The sequence below is a fragment of the Tamandua tetradactyla genome, chromosome 5, assembly GCF_023851605.1.
Source record: "Tamandua tetradactyla isolate mTamTet1 chromosome 5, mTamTet1.pri, whole genome shotgun sequence".
In the NCBI taxonomy this organism is placed as follows: Eukaryota; Metazoa; Chordata; class Mammalia; order Pilosa; family Myrmecophagidae; genus Tamandua; species Tamandua tetradactyla.
The window spans coordinates 32,549,919-32,572,812 of record NC_135331.1 but is presented as its reverse complement, the minus strand read 5'-3'; the positions used below and the strand labels follow the sequence as shown (position 1 = coordinate 32,572,812).

The 22,894-nt window shown below is 47.5% G+C and overlaps 2 protein-coding genes across 7 annotated transcripts in view; one reads left to right on the top strand and one right to left on the bottom strand.

Moving 5' to 3' along the window:
* The window catches only part of SF3A1 (splicing factor 3a subunit 1), a 19,918-nt gene extending 7,037 nt beyond the window's left edge, over window positions 1–12,881 (bottom strand). The window contains exons 1-6 of the mRNA XM_077160572.1: window positions 12,678–12,881; window positions 9,233–9,354; window positions 4,437–4,644; window positions 3,051–3,308; window positions 931–1,005; window positions 76–226 (exon numbers count right to left, since the gene is read on the bottom strand). Coding sequence (XP_077016687.1) covers window positions 76–226; window positions 931–1,005; window positions 3,051–3,308; window positions 4,437–4,644; window positions 9,233–9,354; window positions 12,678–12,740 — 877 coding nt within the window. The 5' untranslated portion in view covers window positions 12,741–12,881. The remainder of the gene's footprint in view (window positions 1–75; window positions 227–930; window positions 1,006–3,050; window positions 3,309–4,436; window positions 4,645–9,232; window positions 9,355–12,677) is intronic.
* The window catches only part of CCDC157 (coiled-coil domain containing 157), a 21,322-nt gene continuing 11,013 nt past the window's right edge, over window positions 12,586–22,894 (top strand). Inside the window, exons 1-6 of one of the 6 annotated variants that reach the window (XM_077160576.1) lie at window positions 12,595–13,071; window positions 15,902–15,994; window positions 16,339–16,489; window positions 16,695–16,852; window positions 18,694–19,097; window positions 22,216–22,387. In XM_077160576.1, the coding sequence (XP_077016691.1) occupies window positions 18,850–19,097; window positions 22,216–22,387 (420 nt within the window). In that variant the 5' untranslated portion in view covers window positions 12,595–13,071; window positions 15,902–15,994; window positions 16,339–16,489; window positions 16,695–16,852; window positions 18,694–18,849. Of the gene's footprint in view, window positions 13,072–15,901; window positions 15,995–16,338; window positions 16,490–16,694; window positions 16,853–18,693; window positions 19,102–19,603; window positions 19,745–22,215; window positions 22,388–22,894 lie in introns of those variants that run through there. The other 5 variants (XM_077160575.1, XM_077160574.1, XM_077160573.1 and 2 more) reach the window with 5 other exon arrangements.

Genomic DNA, 22,894 nt, shown 5'->3' with positions numbered 1-22,894 from the left:
ATAGTAAGCCTCCCAGAATGGCCCAAAGTCCCTGGCTCCCCACCTGGAGTCACTTTTCTTTTAGACCTGTCCTACCTTGCTCATTGGGTTGGAAGTCCACAGTTTCTACCACGACAAAATCGTGCCAGTCAATCTGTGCATAGGCCACCCTCTCCTTCTCCTTCTCCTCCTCTTCCTTCTTCCTCTCACGTTCCTGGAACTTGGCCCACTCCACTCGATAACACACCTGCAGGGATGGGCAATGGCATGGGGCTGAGGCGAATCAGGTCCCCTTCCACGGCCTTCAACACAGGATGCTGCTCTGCCCGTAAGGGGAACTTCCTGGAACAAACTATGGTATTTGTATTTGGCTTCAGGAAGACCCAGAGTTTGGTCAGGGTGAAAATCCTAAAGGCTACGGAGACTCTCTATCTGAGCCCCAAGGGCAGCCGTTTGTTATGACTTCAAAGTTTTCTGCTTGGGTTGTCAAGGGACCTGCACTCAGAGTCTCAAGCCCCTCCAGAAGTCTGTGTGACAATCTAGCACCCACAAAAGAAAAAGCAGCTGGAGAGCCAAAGAAACAAAAGCCTTCATGTAGCCACTAAAACCACCCAACACCAAAATGCCTTCTCTTCTCAGCTCTGAAACCTTGGAGAACTTTAAAAAGAATCTATTACCAGAAGACCTGCTCAGGAGTGTGCTTTCTAGCAAGAGTAGAAAAGAAAGAAATTTGTTAAAGCTGAGAGCAAAGCAGAAAGTGGTGTTAAGTTTGGGAAGCACTGGAATCTAGGTCCCCCTGACCTTTGTAGCCATAAGGTTTACTTCCTATCACTACTGTGCCTGGAACTATAATAAGGTACTGTCTTAAAAACTGTTTCCAAATACAAAATAGAACCCACAGCCTAACCTTCATCATCAGTTACTGGTTACAAGAAATCCTGCTCAGTTTACCTGATCCAAAACTTCTCGAGGATTTTCAGCCTCTTTCTTGAGCTTTGTAAATAAGCCTTTGGGTGGAATCAAGATCTGAAACACAGAAAACAACAATTTAGTACTGGATTACCTCCTGGCACACCAAGGGGCAAAGAGGATGCCTGCCTGGGCTTGTGGAAAGGCTCAGGACATGGAAGAGCATGGGATTCTGGGCACCAGTCCCAGTTCCACTTGGCTGCAAGATTTCGGCCAAGTTATTTAACTGGAACTTGGTTTTCTTCTACAAAATGGTGACACCAGTGCTTACAGCCGACGCTACCAACTTAAAAGGCTGCTGAGAGGATTAGCAAGAAAGTATACAAGACCACTAGTACCCAGCACATAGTCAGTACATGATGCTGCTTCTGTGAGATTGTTCTCCAATCCTTGCGCACATGCTACAGGTCTCCTTGATGTCTCTATTTACGACTGCAGCCCACCTGCTCCTCCTCCCTGGATTTCTGCCCCGCCCCCCTTTCTTTTTTCCCCATTGTATTTACCACCTGATATACACTGACACTGCACTAGTCTGCGTCATCCCCCCTTGCCTCACTTGACTAAAAACTCCATGAAAACAGGGATTTCTGCTTTTCTTTCACTATCCTACCTCCACAGCACCTGTAAGAAAGGGTAGCGCTCAATGTGAATTTATGAACGAATGAAGACTGGCTTTATTCTAAGTAGTCATTCCAGCTGCCCCAACAGTATCCTACTGCCATCGGGGAAGTGGCTCAGTCTTCCCACCTCCGGCCCTCCTTGTCCCTACACCCTAAAGACGTAGCTCTGAGGGTTTCCCACAGCAGCAGAACACCAATGCCCAGAAGGTACAGTAGTAAATGTAATACCCAGGTTATGGAGAAGAAAGGACAGGAAAATAATGAATAAAAAGGGATCTGGGGACCTTTCACCCAGGAAGCTCACTTAAAATTGATACTCTGTACTTATAGTAACCCTTGGCCTTGGACCTTTAATGATTTTATTTTTTAGCTATTCTATTTGCTTCTGGATTTGGCTATTTTCTAAACATACACATTTTTACAATTCTTTCCAGCTGTATACTTAGGGTGAGTTAAGTCAGAGGAAATCATTATGAATCCATTCAAGCACATCTTTAATGTGCTGTTTCTAAGTATCAAGAACAGATGTGTGGACCAGCACACTAAAAAAGAGAAGAAAAACCACCTTGGCTACATGTGCCACAAGAAAATATCCCAAGGCAAATCTCTGCCTGTGTATTTGGCACTAAGTTAATGATTTGATTATTTTAAATTCCATTACTGACTTGTGCAGATTCCTGATGGCAGCAATGTAGCACGGTAATAAAGATCTTAGGGTGTAGAGTAAAACTGCCAGAACACAAGGCCCAGCTCTGCAACCTACTAGATGTGTTACCCTTGCCTAGTTATTGAACTTCCCTGCATCTCAGATCCCTCTTCTAAAAAGTAAGCATAATAATAGTGGTGTCCTCACAGGTTTTAGGAATTAAATAAGAAGATACTGCATATGAAAGTACTCAATAAATGCTAGTTATGTTTATTTATATTACATTAATGTTTTCCATTGTCTATTTAAATAGTTCTGCTTCAATGATACTTTGAAGAGTGGAAAATAACAAAGGTTTTAGAGTCAACTGTGGGTTTCAATCTCTGCACAATCATATGCTAGCTGAGGAACACAAGTGACTTTACCAATTTGAACCTTAGTTTAATATTCTACTGAAAACTGGAGGCAAAACACCACACAGATTCTTGTGAGGATTAAGTTAGGTAACAGGAACCAATTATTAAGGGTTTGTTTTTTCTCAGACTCTGTTCTAAGCAGTTGGAAACATAAATGTACTACAAGGAGTTAGCACCACCTGCCCTCATCACATAAGGGACATTCAACTAAAGGTAGTTACTAATTTCTCTTTAGAATTAAGCAGCCTATATTGCCTTTTAAAAAAGGAATTGAATAGAAATCAAGATTTCACATTAAACTGGGACTTTTAACATTTTCCCAAAGGAGTGGTACTTGGCAATTAAGTGGATGGAATGCTTGCCATGAAGTGCCTGCCTTCCCTGGGCCCAATGCCCCAGCCCGCACCCCTGCCCAGGCACCTTGGTATACTGCTCCACCAGCTTCGTGAAGTAGTTGAAGAGGCTGTGCTGTGGGCGGAGAAAGTCAAACTGGTAATTGCGCTGCTCTTTCTGCATTAGCTGGGTCAGAAACTGGCGCCCGTTCCGGGCCACAAATTGAGCCGTCAGTTTCACCACATCCAGGTCGAAGGCTGAGATGGAGGGGGGGTCTGCAATGAACTCAAACTCAGGAGGGGGCTCTTTGGGCACAATGGTTTCTTGGATCACCTGGGCTTGGACCTAAAAAGCATAGAGAGGGTGGGGAAAGAGATGAGAGATGGACTGGCTGCAGAGCGGGATCAGAAGGCAACCTCCAGCAGGATGGTGCTGACCTCTACACCCTCCTACACACACCACACTGGCAATTGGTGAGAGAACTGTACCAATTTCTCTGCCATATGTGGCCTAAACGTCTTGACTGCCTCAAGTGAGATGCATGCCTTCGTATATCTCTGCAGCAACATGGCTTAATAAATCCCTCCAAGGGGATGGGGAATGCAGCAAGTCCTTACATGCGTGCAGAGGACCCCACTGTACAAAATACTTTCACATTTGTCACATCCACTGCCTTCCATATGAACCACAGAAGGTAGACAGAACAAGTACTGTGGATTAATCCTATTTATAAATGAGGAAACTGAGGTAGATCAAGGCCCAGGGAGTATTTAATCACAATACAACATCTCAGAATCTGACTTCAAACATCCAAAGGCAGCTGCCTTTCCCATCAAAGTTCAAAGTGAAGGGACCAGTCCAGGTCCATAAAGGAAGCTAAATGTACCTTTCTTGCGTTATCCACCCCCCCCCGCCCCCCCCCACACACTGTCCCTAGTGCTGAGCCTTGCCAAGCCTGAACCCACTGCAGGAGGGTGGCACTAGAGCAGACAAGATGGAGGGGCCCTCGGAAGGACAGGCAGAAAGGAAGGGATGGCTCAAGAAGAGGTCCACAGGACACACACTGCATCCTTCACATATCAGAGCACACTGTTCTCTGGCAGAGAGCAGAAGCTAAGAGCATGGACTTAATCCCGACTATGTGACCCTGGGAAAATCCCACCTCCCTGGGGCCTCAAATTCCTCACCTGTAAAACATTCACTCAGCTGTCCTCCTTGTACACCCACTGTTGAGTACGCAGTGAAACAAGGCACACAGTGCCGTGAGCAGAGTTTGGCAGGCAATGCTCAGTAAATGCCAACTAGCAAAAGGCTTAGCATCCTGAGCCTCAGTTCCTACTGATGGGAATAACCATCTTGTTTCTCTCCCTGAGTGGTCATAAGGTTCAGAAAACAATCAATTGCCCCTCCCTTCCCTTTCTTTCCCTTGCCTCCTTCTCAGCCCTCGGGAAATGAGGGGAGGGGTGGACAAACCTTTTGGGGCAACTGCTGCTGGGTGGCTTGCTGCTGTTGCTGCATGACCTTGGGGATGGCGGCCGAGGGCTCCTGAGCCTTCCCCTCCTTGAACTCGCTGACTTTGTGGCGGTAGTAGGCATGGTAAGGGTCATTAGGGTTCAGGAAGTTGAACTTGGGGTTGTTGATCTCATTTTGTCGTATCCTAGCTTCAAATTCAGGCCCATTTCTGGAAAGAGGAAAAAATAATTACTGCCACAATGCTTGTGAATGCTGAGACCCTGAATACCCAGCACTCAAGCTGACTTCTTGCCATCACCCACTGCTCAAAGGAGGCTTGTTCTTCAACAGCACAGAAGGCCTCCCGAAGCCTCTGTGGTCAGTGCCATCTCTTCCCTTGGCCAGGACCAGGGCTTGACTGCCAGGGGAGTCTCTGGACTGTAGTCATTCCTGCACTCTTCTGCCAGTTTTGCCATTTCCCAAACTATCTGAACTATTGTTTTTCTTCCAATAAACATATCTTGCTGTTGAAAAACATTTAAAAGGTTTATACTGCTACTTCAAATGAAATTCAGTTATCATTTTACAAAGAAAAGGCTGCCATAGAATCAAATGCAATGAAAACAAAGCAATGTCAAGTTTTAGCCAAAAGTTGGTGAAGACTGAGGTCAGCTCTCTTAATTAAAAAGAGTAGGATTATCAAGTGCTGGAGAGGTGTTAAAGACATACTAGTACCATACAGACTTTGTCCTTTAGGCAATGAGGACTGCAAAAAGCTTGAAAATTTAGACTATGTGGTTTAGTGCCTTATCCAAGTACTGCTAAAATTAACTCACAAACTACTGGTGAGGCCCATAAAGAAAACACTGCTCTGCAAGGACCTAGATCTGTGTGCAGCTGCCACCATGTGTCCCAGGCAAGGCACAATCACATGATGGGGGAGCAGAAAGATTCTACCTGGACAGCTCCCTAAATGTACCCCCATGCCCACCACAGTCATGCATGCCTTCAAAGCCTCAAGGAAATGGGAAAATGCCCCTCTCATGACATTTAGGGAACCCTGATTTTTAAAGAGCCCCAGCAGTAACATTTTAAAGCACCACATTTCCATACAATATCTGTGCCAATCAGAAAGAGCGATGGCCTTAAAATGAACCCAGGATAAGGACACATCCAGGTGTTGGGTGCTCTCATGAATCACTCTGTGGCCCAGGGTAAGTCACTGAAGTTCTTTCAGCCTCAATTTCCCCATGTGGGTGACTCTGTGACCCAAGCGTCTAAATACACCTGCTCGCTCTACCTTCAAGGAGTCTTTAAATTAAATTAGTCAAGGAGACACCAAAGTCTTTTTTTTTTAACATTTTTTATTATGAAATATAACATATGCAGAAAGTGATATATTTTAAAGTAAAGTTTAACAAGTACTTACAGAGCAAATTTCAAAGTATGGTATGGGTATTTCCTTTTAATTGTTCTAATATGCTAGAGACTAATAAGAAATATCAATATAGTGATTCAGTAGTCACAATCATTTGTTAAGTCCTATCTTCTCTGTTACAACTCCTCCCTCTCATCCGATTCATCTCCTAATCTTCAGGGATATACCAAAATATTTTTCAATTGCAGCGGCCTACAAATGCAAGGGGCTGGTACTCCTCTAGGTTCGAGGTTTGCTCCTTATCGATCTGGGTAGATTCAGGTATTACAACCTCTGTGGGGCTTCCACTGCTCCTCCAGTCAGAGCCCTGTACTCAGAAACCACACCCCACACTCCAAGGGCTGGTGCCAGCCATATCACTTTGTCTTTTCAGGCTTTCACTCCCCTGGCCTTAGCAGTCAGTTAAAGAGAGAGCAAGAAAGGCTGGGCCCCAGATTAGCCACCAAGCAGTCTGTGCCACCTGGTGGTAATCAACACCCAGGCTGGCTCCTGAGCAAGTTCTGGTCATATGCTTGGTGTGACTAACAGCAGGAGATCTCAATTTGACAGTGTTTCAGTCCAACTGGCACCTAAGACTTTCACCCCCTCCTGAAATAATGCAAACCACACACAAGAAGGTGAATGCACACTTACATGCTGCTAAACTAGGGCATCATGCCAAGCAAATACCAGGGTACGCAAAGGGCTGCTAGAAACAGGGGCTCTGTGTGTATACTACCCCACAGCCACCTAAGCTAGAACCTCAGACCTGGGAATAAACTGAAAGAAAAAACAATAAGGCAGACATATTCATTCCAAGCTATTTTGTTGCCTTAGAATAAGGTTAATTTTACAATTATATTCTCTAACAGAAGACGTTACATCTCAGCAGAAAAAGACACGATTTTGACTCAAACCAGCTGGTGAACTTTGTTATTTCCAAAATATCACTTGTTTTATTATTTAAACAGAAGATGCTGCTTCTGTACAAGAACTTAACTGCATCTCAACTTTGATTTCATCGCATATGTAGAATCCTTACTATATTCTGAACACTGTATTAGGTTGCAGTGTGCACACACATGCGTGTATGTATGTGTAAACATATGCACATCCAGTCCCTAGGAGCTTTCAATTAAAGAGTTTCATAAAACTCTATCGAAAAAACAAATAAGCAAACAAACTCTATTTTCATTATCCAACTGGTAGACTTTTTTTTTTTTTTTGCACGGGCAGGCACCAGGAATCGAACCCAGGTCTCCTGGCATGGCAGGCGAGAACTCTGTCTGCTGAGCCACCATGGCCCGCCCCAGCTGGTAGACTTTTTATGGGTAATTTCCACTTCTGTTTCATGACAGGAAAATGCAGGGGAGGGGAGATAACCAAGAGAAAAACCTCCTTTTGGAAAAACACCTTGCTGGTTGTTGAGTGTACTGAGTGCCTCAATGCAAGGGAACCCAGTAGAAGGGAGGTGAAGGGTCTCTGCATGCTTGCTTTACCCTAGAGGGAGATGTTGGTCTGTTCCCTTCATTTCAACATGTTGCAAGAGCAAGCTTACAAATTTTAGAGATGACTACAAAACTGGCAGAAGCAACAACCATAGCTATATATCCACCTATGAATATGATGTATATTTATTTTTTCACTTTTTTTTGGGGGGGGAGGGGAGTGCATGGACCAGGAATCGAACCTGGGTCTCCCACACGGGAGGTGAGAATTCTACCACTGAACGACCCTTGCACCCATGATGTATATTTATTATTAAGGGAACTTATATATATTTATTTCTGTGGCAGCAGAGATTGGCATAAGTTTACTGGAAAAGCTATTTCGCAAAATGTTTAAGAAACCACACAAAATGCTCTCTGAGCCAGGAAGGCATTACCTTTAATTTTCTCTTACGGAAACAATCTAAAAGGGAAAGAAAGTGTTCAGAGAAAGAGAGAGATTTCCTTGAGATAAAGTCTTGTTTGCCAAATTGAAATGCTGGAAACAACCTAACAGGAAAAGGAAAGATGATGAAGTAAAGGAAGGCTCATCATCTCTCAACAGAGGACCATGTGGCATCAGGAAGACCAGCGGCTAATACAGGAACATGTTTACTACATGATGAGAAAGGGGAAAAGCAGGATGTGAAAGTCTCTCTGATGATATTACAATGACTAAAAAAAAAGATGACAAGGGCCAGAAGGAAATAGGAAAAGTGAAAATAGCGGAACCCTTCTGGTAGCAAGATTGTAGAGGATTCTTCATCTAACACCCTTTTCTAATTCATTCTGTTTTTTTAATTATCAGAGGAAAAGAGGAAGCATGAGTTGTTATGAGATATTAAAAGTTTATCTTCAGCACATAACATGGTGCTCTAAATCTGAGGTGGCCCAACGTTCAACCAATTACAGTCTGGTTTTTAATGATACCCAGGTTAATCAAAGTCCTTGAAATGAGATGGGATAATTCTGCACAGAGGCTGATACCATTAGGTATCAACCACTGTCTCTACTGAATTTTATCAGGTGGTTGGGAAAGGAAGAAACCACCTGTTAAACGATGCACACTGATGGGATACCATGTCAGGAGATTCTGTTGAGGCATGATTCCTGGAGAGCAACTGCCCTGACTGAAAGCAACAGTTTTTTTCAGAGCCAGCCTGAATTATATGTGAAATCTCCTGATTTTTAAATAGTGGCAACTAATTTGAGTTTTTAACAAATATTTTAAGGACCTGTTGGCTGAATGTGGCTGCTGGCTGCAAAGGAATCCTTTAAACACCCTAAACAATGCGATATGTTAATCTCTGGAATTTATGAGCAGCCATCAAGAAGATTCCAACTGATGATACGTAAATGTGTATAATGTGAGTGTGTATAATGAAGAAAGAGGGAGGAACTCGGACTCATTTTTATCTCGCCTGAGAAGGTGGCAACAGCTAACACCTGTATGACATAACTGAACAAAATCGCCTCACTCCTGCCTCACAACAACCCTGAGGGACACTTTATTCCATTTTGCAGGTAGGTCACTTCAGACTCTGTGGAATACGGTATTTGTACAATGACAATGGTCAACTACCTTTTTTCCCTTCCTCAGGCCAGTAGCTCAGACACCAACAGATGTGTTGTCCTTGACAAAACAGTTTCCTAGGCATTTCTTCAGGCCAGTTTTAGACGGCCAGGCTCCTGGTGACACTGGGACTGGGTCTGACTTTCACTTTGCCACAGCCATGCTGTGTTGGAGACACTAGTTACCTGCCACCTTATAGTGTTAGATGAACTAACAGGCCTAAACCAACAACTCCTCTCTAAAAAGCCAGGCATTACCCACTTGTGCCGGTTCAGGAACTTATGGTGCCAAAATCCACGACTAACCCACATGCCCAGAAGCAGCTGTATAGCTGTATTACCTGGCCACAAAACTGGCAGTCTTGTCAACGATGTTCCTGACCTCTGGAGGAGGGTAAATAATTCCCACCACTGGTTTGGAAGGGGTAGAATCCTCCTTCGAGGCTGCTTCTTCTTCTGCTGGCTGTGAAAACAGGAAAAGGACAAGGTCTTGAAGTTCTTGGTTTGGGGCTGGACCCCCACTGCTAACCTGCCCTAGGATATTGTTAAAAGCAAACTTTCTCACCAGAAAAATCCCAAATCCCTCCCTTGGATTAGGATGCTCTGATCCAGAAGAACTCTCTTCACTGTACTAGCCTGCACAAGACTCTGTTGGGAATAGGAAGAGCAGCCTCCCTGGCTCCACCTAAGTTAGACCATCTCAGTGGTACCTATCTGCATTTTTACCAAGTCCCACTGGCACCAAATGCCCAAGTGATTCAGATTCCGGGGTCTCTGACCACATTCTCAGAAACCATGCTCCAGAATCCAGGACACCTCTGCATCCCCACACCTGACACAGCCCTTGGCACGGCATGTTTGATTGTTTGTTGAATAAAGAAACAAGAAACATCTTGCTGGCAGCTCCTTCTGCCTTGAATGCCCCTTCCCTCTGCATTTATTTCAGTCTTAACCACCACAATGCTCAAATGTTGAGACTCTATTGGAATATCCATATTAAGTGACCCAAAAATTCCTAATACTTTCCCAACTAGCTTCCTTTTCGTAAATAAAGGGTCAAGTCCCTCATCTTAGAAAAATAAGTTTCTCCCCTCCCTTTGTGTTCATTTCTGCTACTAGCTTTCCCCTGCCCTTCCTCTGGTAGCTAAACATCCTGAGTTCTCTCAGTCTTGCCATTCCTACTTCCTGACCTCCCATTTGGTCCCCATCCATTTCACATGCTCTTACCAAAGTCAAAAACAACTGCCTTCAACCAAAAATAACAGTTATCTGGGCATTTGACCAGTGATCACTCCTTTGCAAAGCTCTCCACTCAACTCCCAGACCCCATTTTTTCCCATCTTTCCTTTTTACTTTCTGACCATCTGTGCTGGTTTGAATTTTTTGTGTACCCCAGAAAAGCCAGGTCCTTTAATTCTCATTCAGTATCACTGGGTGGGCTTTTTGATTATCCATGGAGATGTGACCCACCCAATTGTGGGTGGTAACTTTTGATTAGATGGTTTCCATGGAGTTGTGTCACCACTTATTCAGGGTTGTTTACCGGATCCTTTTAAGAGGGAACCATTTTGGAAAAAGTGTAAGAGCCACAGAGCCCACGCAGCCAGAAACCTTTGGCAGTGAAAAAGGAAAACACCCCCCGGGAGAGTTTCTTGAAACATGAAGCAGGAAAAGAAAGCTAACTGACTTTGCCACGTGTCCTTCCAGCTGAGATAGAAACCCCGAACTTCATCAGCCTTCTTTGAGTGAAGGTAACCTCTTGTTGGTGCCTTAATCTGGACATCTTCATAGCCTTGCCTTAATCTGACATTTCCACAGCCTTAGAACTGTAAACTAGCAGCTTAATAAATTCCCCTTTTAAAAAGCCGTTCTGTTTCTGGTATATCACATTCCAGCAGCTTGCAAACTAGAACACCCATCCTATCCAAGTTTCCTTCCTGGCTCCTGTTTCACCTCCCGCCCTCTAAATTTTGAAGACTCCAAATTTTGTTCTTGGTTCTCTTCATGGAATTCCTGCTGTCGTCAGCAAACCACATCTTCTATTTCCCCTATCACACCTAGGCTGAACAATCCCCCCAAAGCAATCTCCTAGCCCAGATCGCAGTTACATGCCACAGAGCTTTCAATCCAACTGACTCCTAAGCACTTTCATCACTGGACCCTTTCCTTTTGAATGGCCTGGCCAGACACTTGGGCTTTCTCTCCCTTTGTCAGCCTCCTCATCTAATCCCTAAGGATAACAACGGCTAACATTTATTAGGCACAAAAATAGGTCCCCAATGCTTAAGTATTTTAAATACATTAACTCTTGTAACCTTTATAAGCAGCCTATGAGGGAGGCGTTCTTATACTTCCCATTTACAGGTGACCAAACTGAGGCATGGAAAGCTTAATTGGCCCAAATGGCAGAGCCAGAATTTGGAAAGAGTACTCTGTGACAAGGGATTGCCCGTCCCCCTTCCTCAAAATCTAAGCCAAGTCTTCAGCAGTTAAAAAAAAAGGACTGTCTTCTGTCATCTTAGCAATTCTCCACACCAATATCTGAATTTCTAAAACACAAATTTGTCACTATCCTGCTTAAAACCCTTCCTATTCACCCCTTGTCTACAAGAAAAAAGGTCAAATCCTCTGAATACCATCTCCTACCACCACCTTCCTCTTTCCCATCCTATGCTCCAACAAAACTTAGATTTACTCTTGACCAGAGGCATCATCTGCTTCCTACCTCACTTCCAAAGTGCCTCTGTGCTTATCGTTATCAGATATTATCTTGTTTATTCTTTCCCAGTGCCTGGGAAAATGCCTGGGACATAGAGGCACTTAATTATTTATGCCAAAGGCATAGACTTCTTCTGTTGTGTTTCAGTTGTATTCTGAACTGAAAGCAGTGGTCAGCATATAGTACGTGTGCAACAACTGTTTGCTGAATGAATGAAAAATTGTATTTCCCTTTCCCAATCATCTACACAGTGAATTCTTATGTATCCTTCTAAAAGCAACTTATTTCACACTCCTATGAACTTTCACTACTTTAACCTCCCCATCAAAGCAATGTCGATTAAATAACCTTCTCATACCGGCCACATACTTCCATTACCCAGTATATCACTCCACGCTACAATTATTTACACACAACTTTCCCCCTCAGCTGATCGAGAGCCTTTTAAAGTTCGGCCTGAACCGTATCATTTTCGAGATGGGGACAAATATCTGTTGAGTATTCATGCCTGTCTGCCTCCATTAGTCGGTGAGTTTTCTAAGGCAGCGGTTGTGCTTCTTTCATTCCAGCAACTTTGGAGGTTGGCATGACGGCTGGCTTAGAATAAACACCAAGGAGATGCTGAGAATTAACACTCAAATGTGGACTATGCAGGCTGGAAACTCAGAAATTACTGGGCAAAGCTAGGGGCAGAAAACCGGGACAGGGGTTGGGTCAGTGTTTCTCAAACTTTAATGTGCATATGAATCACCTTGGAACCTAGTTAAAATACAGATTCTTATTCAGAAGGTCTGGGGAGGGGCCGGAGATTCGGCATTTCTAACAAGCTCCCAGGTGATGAGGCCGATAGTCCGCGGGCCACACTTTGACAATGACCGTTCAGAAGAGGCCTCTTCGCTACCAGAAGGCAGCGCGGCGCAGGAAGCGCGCTGCCTCCTGGGACTTGCAGTCCCTCCAAGCCCTCCACAGCGGCAGCTTCTTCCTGCATGAGTGAGGAGAACCCGCGCTGGAGGGGAGGGTCCAGGCCTAGGCTCGGGTTGTCGATCGAGGTGCGGGGGGCGCGGTACCTGTTTGGGCTCGGCGGCCACGGGCGGCGGAGGAGGCACCGCCTGCACGGGTCCGGCCGGCATGACTGCGACGCTGAGGGCTGCCAGTCCGCCTCGATGTCGATGAACAGTGTGGCGTCAAAACAGAATCCCCGCACGGACGGGACGACGAGCTAGCAAGATGGCGGCGGCCGAGCAGGTCGTCTCCGAGGAGGCAAGGCTGACGCACTTCCTGACACGCCCACCAGGTTCCGGTCCCATCCCCTCGGGCCGAGCTCGCGCGCTACGCCGTTGCCATGGCAGCAGTCCGGGTGCCAGGCTAGGGGTTGCTGCGCATCCAGGGAAGCCGCAGGCGCGCCGGGGGCAGTTCCATGAGCCGGCCAGACACAGGCTGAGGCTGCGACTTCCGAGAGGGGTGAGATATTCTACAGCACCCCGCTGGATGTCCCCGGCACTCACCCCGGGGCCCTGGTCCCCCTCCTTTAGTCTCAGGCCAGTTTCCTTCTCCCTAGACCCCGCCTCCCAAGGCCCCTTCCCATTGACCTCTCACTTTGGAGAGTCCCCTCCCTTACGCTCAGGCACTTCTCAGAGTCCCATTTCCCTTAACCACCTCATTCGCTTCAAGTCCGTCTCCTCCAGCTCCTCCCAACCCTATTCCAAGTCCCCCACACCCTTAATTCCCACGGGCCTGTCTTTTCTGGGTTCAATCCTCTTCCTTCCATAGCCCCACCCTCAGGCCCCACTGGACCGTCTCTTGGTTGCGTTAGACACCCCCCCCCCGCCCCCATCACAACTACTGGTGCGTCCCTGCATACCCCGCCCCTCACTCCCTTGTGGCACACTCAAATCCCGCCCTCCCGGCTTCCTTCTCAAGTGCCCTCATCCCTGTCCCCTTTCCCCTCCCTCCTAGCTCCAGAGCGTGGGGAGGGGTTGCCAAGCCAGTGCTTGAGCTTCACTTTTTCCACCTATTGATAGAAAGCGGTGCTCTCCCACACCTGCTTCCTCTTGAACGCGCGCGCGCGCGCGCGCACACACACACACACACACACACACACACACACACACACACTCGGCTTGTGTCGTCGATGTAGAATGATAACGGTAGTTAGGACTTATTGAGCATTTACCCTGAGCCAGAACCTGTTGGAAACACTCCGTGCATTGTATCATTTATTCTTCAGAGCAACCTGTTCACAGATGAGGTCAGTGAAGTTCAGAGTTGGCAGAATGGAGCTCCAAACCCAGGCCCTTCTGGTAGTGCAGTTAGCTATTCAGTTTTCATCACAAGTTCCTTTCCGTGTCTCCAGGGATCCAGGCAATTAGAATCCCTGGGTCTGAGATGGATTAACTGCCATTTAGATGGTTTTTGGGTTTCCAAGGTTTATTTTTTTAATTTTTTTTATTTTGCAAAATGACATAATACAAAAAAGCAATACATTTCAAAGCATACCTCAACAATTAGTTGCATTTTTAAAAATATTTTTATTGAGATGTCTTCACACATGCACAGTTCATCCAAAGTATACAATCAGTGGATCACAATATCATCACGTATTGTTACTCATCACCATAATTTTTAGAACATTTGCATCACTCCAGAAGAAGAAATAAAAAGAAAAAACTCATACATCCCATAAGCTTTACTCCTCCCTTTCATCGACCACTGAGATTTCAATCTACTCAATTTTTTTTTTACCCATTATCCACCCCATGTTATTTATATATATTTTTTACTCATCTGTCCATATCCAAAGTGTTTTCAAGGTGGTGATCTTGAATCTTAGTGTGCCTACTGGACCAGGAGGGAGGCATAATCTTTACCACTGGGGGTAGGCTAAGAGGGAACAGCTCCTACTGTTCTCTGGTAGGCAAAAGCCAACCTTGAACCCGAGGAGAGACAGAGTCAGCTGCTCTGCCTACCTAGTGGCAGTGCTGACTCCATAAGCGTCCATCCTCTGTGCCATCACATGGACAGTGCATGGTTGGCAGTTTGGGGCTGAAAGTTATACTCCAGGCCCAGGTAGAGAGAAAGACCGTGTCAAATGCTCCCTCACTTGACACACACCTAAGTGATTCTCAAACCAGTCTTATATTTGCATAGCCCCAGTTTTCAGAAGAAACCATATAATTACCTTGTATATTTTTCAATGTTAGATTTTCCTCTTGTATATTCTTCTTGATGCTTTGCATCTACTGATGCTGCTTCTCTGAACTGAAATCTAATGGAAGTTGGTATTGCAATTGGCCCCGGATGGCAGCTGAAGTTATTTGAAGGTGGAACAAAATGGTGTCTTCCATGAGGAAGCTCCATGAGTCCAGGTGCTTGGCACCTGAATACGCCTCCATCTAGATTGGGACCTTCTGCTTGCTTCATTTATCTCTTTCCTCCTACATCCCAGGAAGGAAACATAGAACGTTTCAGTCTGTTTTTTTTTTCTTTCTTTCCTGTTTGTTCCTTATACTTCACTCCTTGGGGGACATGAAATCTTATGGGCAACAGTATCTCACAAGAGGCTGTCGCCAAGTCAGCACTCCAGTACCACTGTGTGTGGGGTGTAGGCCGGTGCTATAGGAGAGTATGTTCATGTGTGCTATGGGGTGGATATGCATTTCCCTTCCTTGGTGATGGAGCCTATGGAGCTCATAGACCCAAGACTTGCTACAGCAGGACCCTCAGACAGAGATGGTATCTCTTTGAGGCCAAAGCTCCATGTACCTGCTTCATCCCTAGTTTCCAGCATGTAGTAGGTACTCAGGCAATGCTTGCTGAATGAATATGAATCTCATATACACTTGCAGTGTCCAATATGTTAGCTGCTGACCTGTGTGGCTATGGGAAATTTGAAATGGTTGCTGGCTTGAATTGAGATATGCTGTCAGTGAGACAGTACAAAAAAAGAATGTGAATTATCTCCTTAATAATTTTTTATTGATTTCATGTTGAAATGATAATGCTTTATTGGTTATTAAGTTAACTAGAATGCACCATCAAAATTAACTTACCTGTTTTCTTTTTATTTTTTTAATGTGGCTAGTAGAAAATTTAAAACCCCGCCTATATAAGAGATTTTAAATAGAGTTGAGAAGTCGTTCTGGAGGTTACTCTTATACAAGCTTCAGCCAGATGTTATAAATTTCCATGGTGTCCCAAGACCCAACCAAGAGTATTCCTGAAAACCGTAAAGAAAACCCAAGATTCTATCTATGACTCTATAAAAGTTTTACTTATTAAATTTATTTTTCAGAAACATAAAACCTCCCAATTGTTCCTGTGCCTGAAACCTAGAGGTACCAGCCTCTCCCGGAATATCAACCATTTGCATCCCCTACCCCATAAGGTTCGACATCCCTTTTCAACATGAAGAAGTTAGAATGATCTTTGCCAAAATATCCCTGAAAATCAGGGGAATGATCAAATGAGAGGGAGGAGTTAATAACAGAGAATTGAGATTTAACAAAGGATTGTGATTACTAAATCATTATATAGAGATTTCTTTGTAGTTTCTAGTGTATTAGAACAGCCAGAAGGAAATACTTGAAATTGTGGAACTGGAACCACTTGAAATTTGTTCTATAACTTGTACTTAGAAGTTTATTACTTTTCTGTATATTTGTTATGTTTCATAGTAAAAAATGTTTTAAAAAAGTTCACCCATAGCTCACATTATATTTCTTTCGATAGTGCTGCTCTAGAAGCTGCATGGACTAAGAACAGAGATACTGGACTCAGAATCCCAGCTTCCTGAGTGACCTTGGGCTAGCCCCATAACTTCCTGGGGCCTCAGCCTCCTCATTTGTGAAGGAGCCAATAACCCCGCCTTCTTTTGCTTGTTGTAAGCATTCAGGGATTGGCACGGAGTAGGCCCTTCAGTCAAAGCTCACCTGGCTGAAGCATGTCCTCTGTGCTCAGCCTCAAGACAAGGGTCTCCCATCACCCCATTCTTCTAGCCTGGAACACCCTCCCCTTCACCTTCTGGACAGCCTGCTCCTGGCCCCCAGGAAGCCCTCCCTGACTGCCCTCTCACTCTCCATTCCCAGGAACTAAACAGCTGCTTCAGTCCGGTTTCTGCATTGGAGAAAGGAAGCTGGCACTCCAATGAACCTCTGGTGCTGAGCCCCGGAGCCCACAGACCAGCCCAAGGGTTGGAAAATTCAGACACTCCAGTTCTAGCCCTGCAGCAGGCACCTGTGCAGAGGTGAGGGCAGGGCCCCATGCTCTGGGAGGTCAGAGATGCCAGCTCAGCCCTTATAAACCACCCCAGGAGCCATGAAGCTTCCCAGCACCTACCAGCCAAGCAGCTGGGTCATATACTACAGTGAACTCAGAAGACATGGTCCATGTACTTGCAGAGGAGACAGACCAACCACCACAAATAACTCCTCAAATAATGATTTAGTTCCACAGGTGATATGTCCTGGAAAGGAAAAGAAAGGGATGATCTGAGAATTGTAACAGAAGACCTGACCTATCTGGGGTACTAGGGGAGCTTGCCTAAGAAGGAGATACTGGGTCGAGCTCCGAGGGATGTTTCTAAAGACTAAGCCTGAGGATGGAGCACACTCTGGGTGGTGAGGTGCTGGGTGGGGGCAGACCACACCGGGCTGAGAGGCCATAGAAACCTGTAAGCCAGGGGATGACTGGCTGTGAGGTGCCTTTTTTTTTTTTTTTTTTTTTTTTTTTTTTTTTTTTTTAAAGGAAAGACAGAGAAGGAAGGAAGGATAGAAGGAAGGAAGGAAGGAAGAAAGGGAAACATTTTTAAACATTTTCTTGTATTCTGTTTCTCCGTTTTTGTTACATGGGCTGGGGCCGGGAATCGAACCGAGGTCCTCCGGCATAGCAGGCAAGCACTTTGCCCGCTGAGCCACCGCGGCCCGCCCTGAGGTGCCTTTTTAAATAATCCATTCAGCTGCTTAATCAGAGTGCATGGGGATTGTGAGGGGAAGAGGTGCAGGTGGCACCTCAGGGAGGCTGCATTAGAGTTCATGGAGAGGAATGGGTGGTTCTCCATGTAGCCTGGACACAGAAACAGCAGCACTTGGTGCTTGGACATGGGAGTGATGGAAAGGGATTTCACGGAAGTGCTGGACTTAGGGTTGAGCCACAGTGTACCCAGTGGTGGTACCATTTTCTGAGAAAAGGGAGGTTGCCCGGCCAAGCTTGGACTCACCGGGTGCCAGAAGGGGCCACAGCCTAAATAGTACCCAGGCAGCCCCTGCATTTCAGGAAGGGGGTATGGTGCAAAGTGCTTTCTGCTGCTGAGAAATCCATGCAGGACAAGGGACCCCAACTGAGGGGATGAGGAGAGACCAGGGCTCAGCTGTCCAGCTCCCAACAGAGCACTGCTTCTTAAACCAGCACACGGTGCCTGGAAGGAGGGAATGGGTTCAGGGAGGGATGTGCCTGAAGTGGCTGGAGGACTCATACCACAGGGAGCCCCAAGTGTTCAGGGGCTGGCATCAAGTGGTCAGATGGGGTTTAACCAAAATTCCTTGTAGCTGAAGTTGATGAGATTGAAGCAGGCAGGCCTGTGACCCAGTTGGAAAGGGCTGCCGTGACCCAGGTGGGAGACGATGTCAGCCTGCCCATCACTGTAGCTGTAACTTTCTTTGAGTTGTCAGAAACCCAGTTGGATGGTACATAAGGAAGGAAGGGTGGGGCTGTGGGGCAGGTGAGGTGGGGGAGTGGGGGGCTCATTCTTGTTCGGTGGCATCTGCCCAGCCTTCAGCCAAGGGCCTGGCACACACAGGCTCTCGGGAGCTACTAGTAGGATGATGGAATCGGCAGTGTAGGGTGGGGTGTGGTGTGCGGCAGGGGGTGAGAGGGACGTTGCACAGAACCAGGTTTTGGGTCTTTTGACCTGGGACTAGGGGCAGACTTTTGGCCTAGGAGCCCCCTGGCAGATTGTTGTTTTTATAATTATGGCAACAGACATACACCATAAATTTTGCCATTTGGACTGTTTTTAAGGGTACTTTAATTACATTCATAATGCAGCATCACCATCCATGACTGCAACTTTGTCACCACCCCAAACAGGGACTCCGTGCGCAGGAAGTGATAACTCCTCCCAGCCCCTGGCAGCCCCCGAGCACCTTTCTGTCCAGATCGGGGCCCGAGTGCCGTCCCCCCGCCCAGCAGCAGCCACCTGGCCCTGGCTGAGGGGGCTGCACCACCCACCCAGGGCCCGTGAGGATGGCGCACTTGCTGGGCAGCCAGGCCTGCATGGACAGCCTGCGCAAGGACCTCACCGACCTGCAGGGCGCCATTGTAGACGTGTTCTCCCGGGCCGGGCCCGTGCGCTCCCCCTCCTGGAAGTTCCCCGACCGTGTGGCCTGCGACCTGGACATGGTGTCCCTGCTGGAGCACTACGACCACGTGCCGGGCGACCCTGAGTTCACGCAGCTGTCCCACGCTGTGCTGCTGGAGCTTGTCATCGACAGGTGAGGGCCTCTGCTGGAGCTGGGTGTCTGAGGCACCCCCTTACACCAGTATCGGTCCCAGACGCACCCACCGGAGATGGTGATGATGTTGGGAATGATCGCCATTGACCTGACTCCGAGCTCAGGGCTCTCCCAGCAGGCTTGGTATTTATTTAATTTCGTTTCATTTGAACTGTGCCATGGATATACAGAATCGGACTAACCATGCCTCTTGGTTCATGAATGCAGTTATCGTCGGTTTCACTTTTTTCTTTTTTTTTAATATAATGGATAGACACACGGGCACCACCCTCCCAACTCCGGAACTAGCACCTTAACAGTGACTTCTCCCCTCCTTTGTGCTCTACCCTCCCCACCACCACCTCCCCGAGGGACCAGCTCTCCTGAGGTCTGTGTGTGTGTGTGTGTGTGTGTGTGTGTGTGTATGTATGTGTGTGTGTGTGTGTGTGTGTACGTACCTGTATATGCCAAGCAATATGTTGTTTAGTGTTAGTTTCCTTTTTAACTTTTAGGCATTGGTGGTTTTCCTTTGTATCCTTTGGAAAAAGGGTGTCCTCATGAGGGTGGTCCTCTGGAAACGCCCTGCCTTTTCCTCTCGGCGTCGTTTGGACAGTTCATCCATGTGACTCTGGGGTTCATTTTCACAGGTTTGTCTGACATGCACCACCCCATGGAGAGGGCTATGGCCTGTTTATTCATTCTGAGATCAAGGGGTAGATCCCCTAATTTAGGGATGAGGCTCCCCCAGAAAGCAAGACCTACCTGATGCACAAGGCTGGGGGGTCCTGGGCACACTCTCGAGGCTTCAGCAGGCCTGGCTCAGAGGATGGACTTTCATTCCAGAAGCTCTAAAATGAGCCAGTGCACACCTGGGTGACCCTGAGGCTCTGAGCCTCTGTCTTTTCTGTGAACTAGGGAGTGCTCCCAATTGGATTGGCTGACACCCCCAGGAGGGGAGCACTTGCCATCACCTCTCTAAGCCTCTGCTTCCTCATCTGTTGAATGGGGACAGCAATCATCCCTGCTTCGGGCAATTGTTCCTTGGTGCAGTGAGCTGTAAAGTCTTGGAAGCCCACCTGGCTTGCAACCAGCACTCAGCACGTGGTGCTTATACCATTTTTATGGCTCAGTGGCTGGAGGTGGTAGAGATAGCCTGGCCTGGGAGGGAAGAGCCAGCTTACTTTGCTTTCTGGGGGAGTCCTGTTCCATCTCTGGTCCTCAATGTCCTTATTTGCAGAATGTGGCATGCACACTTGTCCTCAGAGGTGATATCCTGGCCTTAATCCCTGCTGGGCTCTGGGCAAAGCCGCACTTCCCAGTCCTGGCCCTAGACAGCACTGGCTCTTGCTATTAGAAACCTCTTGCAGGGAGTTCCTGGTGGCCCCACTGGTCTCTGCAGCACTGCAGCTACAACTGCTGCTTTTCTGGCCACTGCTATCTGTCTTCTCTGGGTCTTTATATTTGGGGGATGCCACAGCTTCTGCTCAGAGTTCCCAACCTTTTCCCTGGCATCTTGTAGGCTCTTCCTTCTGCATGTCATACACCAGACACGGGTCCGGTTTCCAAATCCTGGCCCTGCTGGGAAGAGGCCAGAAGACTCCCTTGCAGCCCCACCACGTTATGCTGTTGTTGCAGTTAACACACTTCCTGGGGACCTCACTCCAAACTCCCTGTGTTCAGACGCCCTCATAGAGTCATGAGGGTCAGACAGGCAGCTGAGATGTGGGAAGGACCCCAGTGACCTGCCTGGGAACAAGTCAGCTAGGTTTACTATTGTGAGGCTGGAAAGAGCCCTTGGTGGGAAAGCGCAGGTCATACCTCCTTTCCATGGTGACTTTGCAGGTGCTGTGCCCTCTGCTCGGAATGCCCTTCCCACTTCCTGCCTGGTCTGGCCAAGTCGCACTCATCCTTCAAGGTCCAGTTTACCTTTTCCTTCCTCTGGGAAGCTGTTGCCAACTGCCCTCACCCACCTGGCCCCTCTGCCCACCATGAGTGCACGGACCTCTTGGCAAAGACTGCTGGGTTGAGCTGAGACCAAGCTGGGAACCCTGGAGGACAGGGCCGATGGCCAAGGAAGCTTTCAAGTCCAGCCTCTGGCCCAAAGTGTAGAAACAAGAAGTGCTCAGTTCATGCCAGGATGGAATTAAGGCTAAAGATGGGAGGAATGCAGACAGCATGGTAGTCTCCTGCTGGGAGGCTCTGTCTGTCTGAGAAGACAGATTGTGCTGTCAGCGCCCCACTCTGTTCTTTCCAGGTGCTCTCACATCCCCCAGTGCTGCCCAGCGCTGTTGTCTTTACTCAGATGATGAACTGTGGCCCAGAGAGAGGCAGGGGCTGGGTGGTGGTGGTAGTGGTCAGCATCTCCCCTCATACCTCTCTGCCCAGGGCCCCAGGGGATTTGGGATGATTCCCTTTCACTTGCAACAAGATAAGGCCATTAACTCCCCTGGTCTGTTTCATAAACACATACCTCTTTCTTCATGGTAGTTCGGTTCCTGTGCACAAGCAAGCTTTACCTTTCCAGTAGCCTCTTTCCTTAAAATCAGCCCTTGTCTCTAATTTGGAACTCCAAGCTTAGGGTCTAGGCCTACCTCTTTCCACTCTGTATATCCGTTGTCACAGAAACAACTCACCCTGTAGAAGTGGCCCCTGAACTAGAGTCAAGAGGCTGCGTACACACCCCTGCCCTGTCCTCTACACCTTGTGGTGTGGGCTGGCTCCCCTTCTCTGGGTCTCAGCTCTGTCACCTGTAAAGTGAGAGCTATGGGCCATGTGGCAAGAGGCAGCCACTCACCCAGCTCTTTCTGAGCATTCAGGGCGCAGCTAAGTTGAGACCAGGCTCAGCCACCCGTGGTTCCCCAGTGGGGAAACAGCCAAAAATAAAGATTTTGCTATCCAGGAGGCCCAGAGGAGACCCCTGAGCTGAGCCTGGGAACTTGGAGGGCTTTCCGAAAGAAATGTCCCCCAGATTGGATTTGATCCTACCCATTCCAAGACTCCCCCCCGATCCCCTGATGCCCGGGCCAGTTCCCCAAGCTGGAGGCCACCTGGTTCTATGGCACAAGGGCACCCTGGCTCTGGTCTTGGCCTTGGCTTACCCTTGCGTCTCTGCCTACAGGCTCCTGCTGCTGCTCCAAAGCTGTGCGAACTACGTGGAGAACCTCGGCTCAGAGCAGACGATGCCCCCTGCCCAGACCATGGGGCCCTGCATGTCTGTGGGGCTCACAGTGCGCTGCTTCTGGAACAGCCTGCTGAAGCTGGGCATGCTCTACCAGCAGGCAGCCCCCCAGGTGGGTCGGCCTCACACCCCTTCCCTCCCCAGCTCCAGGCTGCCCAGCACTGTGTACACCCACAACCTTTACTGGCTCCACATTGCCCATAAGGTGCAGTGTAAACTCTGGAGCCTCACATTCAAAACTTACCTGGGGGCAGGCCCTGGGGATCATATCTGGGCCATCTAACTCCACACCACTCATGCTGAGGGCCTTTGGAAAAATTCCCACCCACTCGGAACCTCAGTTTGCTCATCTATACAATGGGTGTTGCAACAGTTCCTACTTCTTAGGATGCAAATATAAACCCCATTTGTTACAAGAAATTGCATAATCCTCACAACCACCCAGTGGGAAAAACTGCTGTCAGTGATGGGGAGGAAATTAAAGCCCAGGGGGCTATGGTGACATGACAGCAGGCAAGTGACATGTCAGTGAGAGCCCGGTGACTGGCAGCTGTAGCTGTTGGTGTTACCCTGCCAGTACCACATGCATGATTGCATCAGGCCTGAGGGACAGCAAGGA